This window comes from Protopterus annectens, chromosome 12.part0 (genome assembly GCF_019279795.1).
Source record: "Protopterus annectens isolate FY-2018-M chromosome 12.part0, PAN1.0, whole genome shotgun sequence".
Taxonomy (NCBI): Eukaryota; Metazoa; Chordata; order Ceratodontiformes; family Protopteridae; genus Protopterus; species Protopterus annectens.
Window position 1 is genome coordinate 120,505,013 of NC_056746.1, and position 12,348 is coordinate 120,517,360.

At 39.2% G+C, this 12,348-nt stretch overlaps 1 protein-coding gene across 1 annotated transcript in view; it reads right to left on the reverse strand.

Moving 5' to 3' along the window:
* Positions 1-771, reverse strand: part of TVP23A (trans-golgi network vesicle protein 23 homolog A) — a 504,754-nt gene extending 503,983 nt beyond the window's left edge. Inside the window, exon 1 of the mRNA XM_044089139.1 lies at positions 570-771. Within this exon, the coding sequence (XP_043945074.1) occupies positions 570-688 (119 nt within the window). The 5' untranslated portion in view covers positions 689-771. The remainder of the gene's footprint in view (positions 1-569) is intronic.
* Between the last annotated feature and the right edge of the window lie 11,577 nt (positions 772-12,348).

The window sequence follows — 12,348 nt, forward strand, 5'->3', positions numbered from 1 at the left end:
TCAGTCAAAACAACTGTGAATTAAATGGGGGGGGTATCAGACTATGACACAGGTTTTACCATCATGTCAGAAATAGCAGAACCAATGTCCACAGTATTCCCATCTGATGAGTACATCGTGTCTTATAAACCTTCACAGACATCTGCAAGCAGGGGGAAAAAAGAAAAGTCATATCTAGGGGTAGTGACCAGAAAAGATGGCTTGTGCCTACTGGGAAAAGATTCTGAAGGAGGAAAAAACTATGAGCAAGTACATGAGATACACAGTGTGTCCTTAAGAGAAAAAAATCTAGAGCAAAATGTGTTAGGAATCAGTATTCTACCCTTCCATGCTGGTAGGGCATAAAATGTTACACCCTTACATCCTTGAGAAGGTGCATGCATGTGCTCATCATATCACAACTTTTACCCAGCTGACAAGAAGTACCAGAGTTGTTCCTTAGCTCAGCTACAGAACCAAAGTCTTCATCAGGAAATGATCCAGAAATTAGTCCACTCAAAGAACCGCAAGAAGCAATGACCATTCAAAGTGCACATACAGGCTTTAGGCCTAGTTACCTGATACATTACCTTCCACGTGCTAGTCTCCACCCCGGTTTGCCTTTGAAGTGCAGTCCCCTCAAATGGTGTTCCTTGCAACTGTCCCAACTGGTCTGTCTTTTCATGGTGACCATCAAGTAGAAGGACATCTAGCTTTACGTGGTTAGAGAAGTTTGATTCAGTGATTGGCAGCCACAAGAGTTGGCAAAGTCAAATGAATTATGAAGACAATGCAGCTAGAAAAGTGATTGTATTTGGTAATCAGAAATCACAGTAAGAAGGTTTAAGTGACTACATGTATATTAGTTGTTTTGCAGACAATGTAAATCCATTACTATGGCAACTGTCACAATATGAGTACCAGGAAACACTACTTGATAGTTTTGTAAGCAAGGCCCCCCCCCCCCCCAATACCCAGCTGCAGGAGTTGCAGTGTATGTGGTGAGACTTTACTTTGGTTACCCATTTGACTTTTTTAAAGTAATAAATCATTTTAAGCAAACTGACTTGATATATTTAAAAACATATTTTAAGCATTTAGTTTGTAACAAATTTTGAGACATGAACAGGTGAAAAAGTTTTTTTATTTTTGTTAGAAAAGGTGAGGGTGCAGTATATGCAGAGATAATCAGCATTTTTTAAATATGACCAGGAACATCACGCCTAAAATATAAGCAGAAAAAACTGGAATTTTACAATTTTTGTCTTAATGTCCACACTTACTAGTCTAGGCCACTAGAGGGTCTTAGAGGGAAAACTGTATCTTCCCAGAATGAAGCCTTAAATGTTTCTGCCAAAATAAGAACTCCATGAAAATACAAACACAAATTGAAATGTATACATTACATCAGGTACATACTTTATGAAACTGTTTGCATAATATTTTATTTACTTGTTTTTTGTCTCTATAATTTCCTAATCCATACAACCACAGAGATGAAAACTTAAAAGTTTGCCTGCTAGGATTAGACGAATTTGCCTTTTGTATTCCAGCACAGTTACTCCATTTTCACCTCAAAATAAGACTCATCGCAATACATCTTCTCTGGTTACATATAAAAAATATAGTTTTCTTTCTTTCAGGTAGGATCTGCATCTTCGTATAGTGTTTATCAAACTGTCTTAAAACTACATTCTGTTTGAATAATTTCATTCAATGTGTTATGGGAAGAATAAAATACTGCAAAACTATTGAGGTCTGTATTTGCTCACCATAAAATACACCACTCCTTACCATTATTCTGAAACTGATTTGTCTCATATGGTCTCATTTGCTTAGTTTTCATTCAGTAAACTTTCAGTTCTGCTGTCCTTATTATTCCGCACCTAGATTTCCCATATGTCACATGACTGCTGGGCACGGCCTAATACCTGCAGATTATCTGCCAAGTAACCCTGGTTAAATATATGCGTCAGCGAACACACTTACAAAGCAAAGCAAACCATAGATTCACATCTAAAACAGTCATGAAAATGAAGCTAAAAATATCCCACTCACGAGTGCCAAGTAACTTTCAGAAGGGGAAGCACACAACCTGCTTTACACTCCAATACCTGATAAAAAGGTTTCGCAATTTATATTCAAAGCATTTTCTTTAATGGCTGGAGCAACAATCTACTTAGTTACTTCTGTGTGTGTGTGTGTGTGTGTGTGTGTGTGTGTGTGTGTGTGTGTGTGAAAGGCTAATTCCCAACTGTAACTTGAGAAGAAAATACGTAGCAATACAAATGACAACATCCTACCAAAAAATAAACTGTACATACACTTTAAAGAACCATATATAAAATATAAATAAATGCGTTAGTGGTGGTTGTTATATTCTGATATGTTATACCTCAAAATGACCTGAAAGGGGCTGCGATAGGCAACATGATTTTCTTTTACAAACAATGCCCTTACCTTTCTGATGTCATTTTAGAGGGACAGACTGAATATTATGTGAGGACCATTTACTGTGGTTTTCTGTCTCATCAGCTTACAACAGTCCTGTGACTGACTACGTTTGTCTGCAGGTTTAATTACTTTGCTTTCTTTGTTTTTCATTTGTGGCCACTTTTGCTACAGCAATTTAAGGGTGTTTGAATGACAGACTTGAAAATAACTGAGTTAATTGTCCTTTTCAAAGTAACAACTGCAGTTTAGGAAGTGTGTGAAATCTGAACCCCTGTGATTAATAGGTCTTACTTGGGCTGAGACAGTTTGTGTTGCATTCACAGTTTTTAATATTGCAGCTACAATTACAGTCTTTGAAATTAATCTTGATCCCCAAACTCACTGATGTCTCAACAAAACACTGTATGCAATGCAAAAATGCTGTAACAAAACAGCAGAAGAAACACACACTTTTACAGAAAATATAGTATAGACAAAATCAAAATACAGAAAATAAGAATAAAATAAAAATATTGTCTTAGTGTCACTCAGAGTTTGATTAAAGGGAAAGACAACTAATTTGTGATAAGAAATATATAAACTTACGAGTTGTTTTCTTGCATTTGGAAACTAAGCTTGAAAGCCTTGCTTTTCTTTAGACTCCAGACTACACTATTTGTCTGAGGTGTGTTGCAGGTAATCTGTGAATGATAAAGGCACATTTAAAGGCCATTGTTTTCTTAATGATTATGTAGCTGGAATGAGTGACCTAACCTCCACTCTTAGTAGCCTTCATGATGTAACAGATGATGAGACAAATGCAGGAAAGAAAGGCAAACAGAAAAGTTCAGTCATAAAACAAACTGAACTATTAAATTATGTTTTTTTCTGTATGTGACATGTTTAGTATGAGATTACAGCAAGCTGGGAGCCATTATTAACTCTCCAAGTGATGTAGACATCCTACAGAAAGGCCTCACGAGACCAATGACTGGTGTCGAAACCATGGCCCTTAAGCTTAATGCCAAAAAAATTTGTTGTCATCCCCTTTGGGAAAAACTCAGTTCCCACTAATTATCACATCAATGGGAGCCCAATGAACACTGAAGGCGTTATAAGAGATCTGGGGACACAGGTTGACAGCAACCTCTCCTTCGACCACCACATTATTACTGTGGTCAGAAAGTCCTTCTATGTGGCATATCTCATTACCAAGGGTTTTGCATCCAGGACGGAGGTCATCCTCTCTCTCTCTACTCTTCCCTCATCAGGCCAATCATCAAGTATAAATCCCCATTTAGCATGTACCTCACTAGACGCATGCAACAGCTGGAAAGGCCACAAAAGTACCTCACAAAGAGGATCCTAGGCCTTAAACACATGTCCTACTCCAGCTATTCTCTGTTTCATATCGTCTACTAAGAGGCAATCTCTGCTTGACTTACAAAGCCATGTCTGATCCAGCTCTGTTAGAAATGCTACATCTAAAGAAATCTCAATCCCTCCACATCACATGCTCCAGAGACATCAGTCTCATTACCACAATCAACAGAACATGCTGGAGAGACAGGTTCATAACCCAGAGACTGCACATGCTCTGGAATAGACTTCCCATACATGTCAAGCAGAGAACCTCAATGGCCCTCTTCAAGAGAAATCTTGATGGTGAGTGGATGGGAAATAGGAAGTTCACCCCAGGGATCACTCCAGTTGCTGTACGTGACAGAAGAACTGGGAACTAACATCAGTGGCACAATGCCAGGGCACTTCTATGGGCTAGGCTTGTAAAGGCTCCAGGGTCATTAGCCTATTACAAACCTATGAACCTAGGAACATTTAGGAAATTAAAAATAGTGACATTTGGGTGAGGTTCTCCTTTAAGTACTATAAACGTTTGCCAAAGTACAATACATGACTAGTTTTCTTAGAAATTTAAGACTGCTCAAAACCATAATGGGGAAAATATATCTAAATACCAAATCAAGGATCACCACAAACCTGGCACGAATGTCAAGCAAACACAAACTGGATTTAGACAATAAAAAAGCACTGGTAAAAAACAGGAGGAAAAGCTTTAATAGTTAAAACACTTAGCACTTTCACCCGTTTAATCTGTTAGCACAGCATCAGAGTAAATTACAGTCTAAATAAACCACAATTTATGCACATCAATTAAGCATCAGCCATACAAAAATCATGATTAATTAACATAATTAATCAAAGCAAAAAACATAAATATCCTCAAATCAATATAAAATCTTTACGAAATGTAAGTAGTATAAATTTATATGTGCAATTTTAATAACTATTAAACAATGAATAATATTTGTCAACTTAACTTACAGTAATTGATCTCATTTAAAATAAATATAACAAAAACATATAACCACAGAAACAGTGAAACATAAATATATAAAACATTCCATTAGGTTAATTAAATTAATCTTGCTTGAAGTTTTAAAATGCCTTTAAGTGAACAATGGTCATTGATTCCTGTTTTTTTCCATGACATTAATCCTCAACTGCCAAAACATTTCTTTGCTCTCCAATAAGCTGTCGATATCTCCACCCCTATTATTCTGTTCAATTTTGTCAATCACAAAAAATAGGAACCTTTGAAAGTTGTTACATCCCTTAAAGTATCTATATAGAGCGTTATTAACTTTTTATACTTCACATCTCTAATGTGTTTTCCAATATTGTCTTTTATACTCCTTGTAGTTTTATCAACATACAATGCTTGGCATGTCATGCACATAGTAAGATATACAATCATTTTTATATTACAGCTACAGTGACCTGGGTGCCTAATCGAACAGCCATAGCCAATGACTGTAACATAAGACTCATCAGTAATATATTTACAAAATTTACAAGTCCTGCATGTGTAGATTTATAAGTTAGACAAACCATCAATAGAACGCTTTTTTGACTCCAGCCAACCCTTTACCAAAATACTGAGTGGTATTTGGAAGGGTTGTAGTGTGTTGCACCATGTATTCATCCATTTGATCCCAATCAAACATCTGAAGTGTTCTCAGCCATGCAGTGAGTGTGTGTGTGTGTGCGCGCGTGTGTGTATGTGTATATATATATATATATATATATATATATATATATATATATATATATATATATATGTGTGTGTGTGTGTATATATATATATATATGTGTGTGTGTTGGAGAATGGGGGGGGTTAAAATAAATTACTGTGAATTATTTTCATTTTATTGCAGTCTGAGGTATACACAGTCAGTACATTTGGTTTTAAATGCTGAGCTTCATCTGTGGATGAAAGTGATCAGTACTGTTATCATTTACTCAAGTTTGCAGTCATTATTGTGTCTTTACAAAACTGCTATGCATTTTGTGTGAAGCCAGGAGGAATATTTTACTGTGGCTATTCTTAACACAATTAGACATCTGAGGTGTGCATAATTGATATATTAGCTGTAACTGATGAGTATGGGGGATTGTCTGTGATGAAAAAGACTGCATGGGTGTGGGGTTGGGGTTGCAGCATATCTAAAAGTAGTAATTCGGCCATAATTCTTTTCACTTTCTATCTTTGTCATACGTCAGCATTGTACAAAAAAATGGCTAACTGTGGCAGTCTGAACAGGTTTGTGTCACAGCAACTGTTCATTGACAAGGTAAGTGCTCTGCATACCTTTCAAACTTGTAGTGGAAGAAATCTGGACAAAACCTAAAATAATGGGAGAACAAATGCCCCAAAACAGGGACAGATCTTAAATATTGCTTTTATAAACTTAGAAAGTTGCTAGAATAATAGGATGCATGTTAGCATGCATTTTTCTGAAGGATATGAAGTCTGAAACTCAAATGTTTGTTATTTAGTGACTTTAATTACCAGTGATTTGACAGGAAAAAAGACATTTTATGTGAGGAACCAACAAAAATCTGGACATTCTGCAAAAATCTGGAGTCGAGAGGTATGATGCTCTGGTCTCTTCTCCCAGACCCCCAGCTGTGTAATCTGTGTCTCTAGCTATCTGTGCTTTTACTTTCATTCCAATACAATACCAGAAGGGTGCAGAGAAAGTAACCACCACTTCTGGAGGAATAGGAAGTCAGACAGTATTCCCAGATAGGATTTATATATCATTGCAAGCAGTTGTCTCTTCAGTTTACCAAAGAACTACTATTTTTATTAGCTTTGAATATTAAGCACTAGACTCAACTTATTTTTCATTGAAAAAAAGACAGATTCATTCTATACACATGATTTTTACGTTGCTTAGGCCATCATTTGATTAAAACATTGTAAAATAGCTTTAAGATACACATCAAAGCATCTAAAACCCTAAGACTTCTGGAACATATTGTCTTTTAGAACCCAGCTTAATTCACTTACTTACCCTAAATTTACAACAGCGGAATCTTGGGCAGCTAGGGTATGTAAAAGGATTGGCAAAAGAGAGACATAGTGTGAAGAAAATGAAGCAATTTATCTGGAAGGTGTGGGGCCAGGACAAGTGGAAAACAGAGACAGGGCACAGAAGTACAGGAGGGACTAACATGCAAGAGAGTCACTCAGAAGTACAGGAGGGACTAACATGCAAGAGAGTCACTCATGGAGTCCTTTGTCTGGTACTCCATTTCACCTAAGGCTGCTTCATTGATGGAGGTCAGACATATGAAGTATATACATAAATTTAATGAAGTGGCCATAAAAATGGGTACCGAGACAGTCTCTGGATGAATGTGAATGACCCCACCTGTTACTGATCACAGGTAATAGTCACTGATCTGCCTTCATAGAGCCCCACCTTACTACAATAAACTCCACTCATTCAATTGCTTCCTGCACCTCCCTTTGTCTGAAGTCACCTGCTGCCTCTGGATTACATTTACTTATCAATGAAAATTGTGAATATTACAAACATAAAAAAGATAGTTTTATGTTAGACCTGCTAACTGTTAAGTAAACACAACATTTGTTGACTACTTTTTTGAACACAGGCATATATATGTATATGTATGTATATATATATATATATATATATATATATATCTATATATATATATATATATATATATATATATATATATATATATATATATATATATATATATATATATATATAAACTCAGTGTAGAAAATGATTTTTCAAGGCAAATGTCCCTAGGTACAAAATGGGGTAAAGGGACTCTGGCTAGATGGATGAATTAAAGTCTTCTTTAGGGTACAACAGTTGTACTTTGGCCTGAATGTAAATACATTCAGCACATTTAAAAAGTGCTCAGGTTGACATTAGTACACTGCAAATTTGGTGGGAAAATTTAAGTTATATGCATAAGTTTTCCAGCTTAGGCTCAGAAAAGTACAGTTTTGTACCTACCATAAATGTAGATGTTCGAAGATCCACATTGCTGCAGTCCTAACACTTGGGTAGTCCGCTGTCCCTCGGTCGGCCCGAATATCAGAGTATAAGGCTGATGTCGGTCAAGGCGCATTTGACTGACATCAGAACGTCAGGGTACAAATGCGCATGACCGACGTCATATCCTCAGTCTTTTCTTGCCCCAGATGTCAGAAGACCCTAAAAAGAAAGGTCAAAACCCATAGACAACAGCTAAACAACCAACCAGCCTAACACCAAAAATATGTACAATATATACAATATATACAATATACACAATATACCTCAGATGGATAACCCAACCCACACAACCACCTCAAACTACAGAGGGGAAGGAGGGAGGGTTGGACTGCAGCAATGTGGATCTTGAACATCTACATTTATGGTAGGTACAAAACTGTACTATGTTCTTCATCTCACATTGCTGCAGTCCTAACACTTGGGTAGAATCCCAAAGCAGAGGTAAGGGAGGATGGCTAAACTATAATGAAGCAGGAGCTGCCAAAATGCCCTGCAACACAGCAGTGGCAAAACCAGCCCTAGATTTAGAGTATAATGGAAGGTGGTAATGTCTAGAGAAGGTATGCACTGAACTCCAAGTGGCTGCCTCCAAAATATCCTTAGTTGCCACCCCTCAAAAAGCTGTTGAAGTGGCAGTAGCCCTAGTGGAATGAGGCCTAATCCCAGCTGGAATCTCTTTGCCATGATGGGAATAACAGAAAGCAATGCAAAATCCAATCCACTTAGAAATAGTTTGTTTTGACACGGGCTTGCCCTGAGAGCACAAAGCAAAAGAAACTAATAACTGCTGAGATTGTCTGAACCCTTTAGTTCTGTCCAAATAATATTGCAACTGCCTGTGTACATCTAAAGTGTGCAAAATCTTTTCCCCTTTATTTTGGGGATTTGCATAAAAAGTAGGCAAATGAATAGTCTGGTTTAAAGCCACACTAGAAACCACTTTAGGCATAAAGGAAGGATTAGTACGTGAAGATACCCTATCCTTATGGAAAATTAAGAAAGGCTCAACTGCCATAAGGGCCTGCAATTCAGAAACCCTTCTTGCAGAGGTAATGGCCAACAAAAAAGCAGTCTTCCATGACAAATATTTCAACTCAGCAGTAGCTGCAGGCTCAAAAGGTTGTAGAGTGAGTTTCTCCAACACAAAATTGAGATCCCAAGCAGGAGTAGGAGCCCTTCGTGGGGGTCTTATATTCTTTGCCCCTCTAAGAAATTGCTTGAACAAAGGATGAGAAAACAATGGTGGGTCACAATCGTAATGAGCTGAAATTGCTGCAGCATGAACTTTAACAGAAGAGAAAGACAAACCTTTGTCTAGTAACTCAGTAAGATATTGAAGAGCCACACTTAAATCAGGCTCAGAAACATCCAGATCCTTAGCTGCACTCCAAAACAAAAATCTCTTCCATTTATCTGCGTACACTTTCCTTGTACTAGGCCTTCTAGCTTCCAAAATCACATTCAAAACTTGTTGTGGAAGTTGAGACCCTCTATGGTTTAAAACAGAATATGCCAGGCTGTTAGGTGAAGAGAGCGAAGTTTGACATTGAGCAAATGACTGTCCTCCTGGGACAACAGATGTGGAATCAAAGGCAAAGGCCATGGAGGCTTCCGTACCAGACTTCTCAGTAATGGGTACCAGTGCTGTCGAGGCCAATCTGGAGCTATCAAAATCATCCTTGGCTTGTCCTGCCTGACCTTCAGAAGTACCTTTGGGAGGAGAGGCAGAGGTGGAAAGGCATACACATGAAGATTTTTCCAACTGAAAGAAAGAGCATCCACTTTCCAAGCTGTGGGATGAAACCTCTTTGTGCAAAACTTTGGCAGCTGGTGGTTTAGTGGAGAAGCGAACAGATCTATGTCTGGAGTTCCCCAGGACACTGTCAATTTCTGAAATACATGAAGATCCAGTTTCCACTCGTGGGGATCCATGATTTGTCTGCTTAACATATCTGCTAAGGAGTTCTGTGCTCCTGGCAGAAACCTTGCCTGAAGACTTAGTTGTAAACTGAGAGCAGTCTCCCACAAAATCATTGCTTGCCTGCATAGAGGATAAGAATGTGTTCCCCCTTGCTTGTTGATGTACCACATGACAGTTGTGTTGTCTGTTAGAATCAACACCTGCCCTGGAAGAAGTAAATCCTTGAAAGCTATTAATGCAAACTGGACTGCTAACATCTCCTTCAAGTTGATATGTAGATGCTGTAGTCTGACAGGCCACTTGTCTTGTATCCACTTTCCGTTTAGATGAGCTCCCCAAGCTTTGTCCGAGGCATCTGTCGTTAAAATTTGACTCGCCTCTGGCCGGGTCACAGAGAGTCCCTTGTTTAGGTGACATTCCTGAGCCCACCACAAAAAATCCCTTTTGAATGCAAGGTATTATTGGAATGACAGTGTCCAGTTCCTGGCAGTGCTGAGTCCATACATTTTTGAGATACCATTGCAACTTCCTCATATGCAGTTTGGCATTGGGAAGCACCAGAATACAAGATGCCATGAACCCTAAGGCTTGAAGGACTGTCCTTGCAGTCAGCCCGGACTGAAGAGATAGATGATGGAAGTAAAGGGAAAGATTCTTTTGTTTGTCTGGGGTTAGAAAGGCCATCTGGGATGCTGTATTCAGTCTCACACCCAGAAAGCACATGTCTTGAGAGGGTACTAGACTGGACTTTATTTCGTTCACAGAATACCCCAGGCATCTTAGCACTGCTATCACATATTCCAAATGAAGAAGAAGCTCGTCCCTTTCTTGAGCCAGAATCAGGCAATCGTCCAAATAAGGATAGATTTGTATTCCTTTCAGCCTGAAGAAAGCTATCACTGGAGCCAGAACTTTCGTAAATACTCTGGGCGCAGTAGATAAGCCAAAGGGCAATGCAGAGAACTGATAGTGAGAAGTCCCAGTCCGAAAACGCAGATACTTCCTGCAACTTAGCCTGATAGGAACATGAAGGTAAGCCTCCTTGAGATCCAAAGTTACCATCCAGTGATCCTTGCCCAGCAGAGGTAAAAGCTGTTGTAACGTCAACATTTTGAACTTGGGAATGTCCAGATAAGTGTTGAGGATAGATAAATCCAAAATTGGTCTCCACTTGTTCCCCTTTTTTGGCACAAGGAACAGGCGAGAATAAAATCCTAGGCCCCTTTCTGGCATAGGAACCTGCTGTATGGCCCCTATTTGAAGTAACAGAGAAATTTGCTTGTGAGCCTCTATTCTTTGTTGAGGAGGAATGTCTGGCATGCCTTTGAAAGGAGGCAAGGTATGGAAATAAAACCTGTAACCGTGATGAATGATATCCAATACCCATCTGTCTTGGGTAATCAAACTCCAATTTTCTTTGAAAAGTGCCAACCTTCCTCCCAAAGGTGCTGCCAGGCGAGAAGGTTCTGGCAGCTGAAAAGGTAGGTCATTGGGTTTGTTTACGAAAGGACTGACCCCTGCCCTCACCTGAAGACTGTGCAGGAGAACTCCCTGTTCTAGGCCTGAAAGAGCCCTGACCTCTGCCCCTGCCACGTCTAGATCTACCCCTAGACTGGGAATCATAAGAAGGATACGCCCACCCCTTAGTAGGCCAATTTCTACTAAACTTTGGAGGCTGAACCTGCAAAAATTCTTTAACAGTCTGCATAGACTTAGCCTTGTCTTCCATTTTCTTTAAAACTGCCTCAACAGGGGAACCAAACAAGACATCAGATTGCAAAGGGGCATCCAAAATCCTAGTTTTAACATGGTCAGATAAATTTTGATCCCAGCCAGGCATGCCTGCGAAGAACTGACCCAGTGGCAGCCACCCTAGACGAGGCCTGTACAGCATCGAAACCACATTGCAAAGAGTGCTTACCCACCTGTTCAGAAACATGCACTAAATCTTGTAACTCTTTACAATCAATACCTTCCGCCAGAGCATCAACCTTAGATGTCAACTGTGAAAGGAGATAATTTTGATATTTCAACATGTGAAACTGGCAATTCAAAGCTCTCATGGCTAGAGTGGAAGAAGTATAAACTTTCTTTCCCCATCTATCCAAGGCCCTGGCCTCTTTATCTGCAGGAACCGGATTCTTGACAACAGAAGCCTTAACACCCTTAGGCCCCTGGCTAACAGTTTCTGGGCCTGCCCTAGGACTCTTAAAAAGATACTTATGAGCTTCAGGCACCCTGTAATACCTATCAGGTTTAACAGGAGCAGGAGGCAAAGAATCAGGATTAAGAGAAGCCTCTGCAAACACATCTTCCACCACATTCAGAACAGGAGGTATAGCCAAAGGCCTATGCTGGGGTAAAAACAAAAATTCCCTAAGCCTTTTCCTGGAATCAGAGAAGTCCTGACCTTCCCATTTAAAATGCTCTCTCATGGAGTGAAGGGTCTCTGAAAAAGAAAAATCCTCAGGAGGAGAAGCAGAAGGAGTAGAATCATCCACATCAGAATCAGAATAATGAGCATACTCCTGCAAGTCTTCAGCCGAAGACTCAGACACATCCGAAGCCTGTTCCCAATCCCCCAACACTGGTTCAATCCTAGGCCTCTTA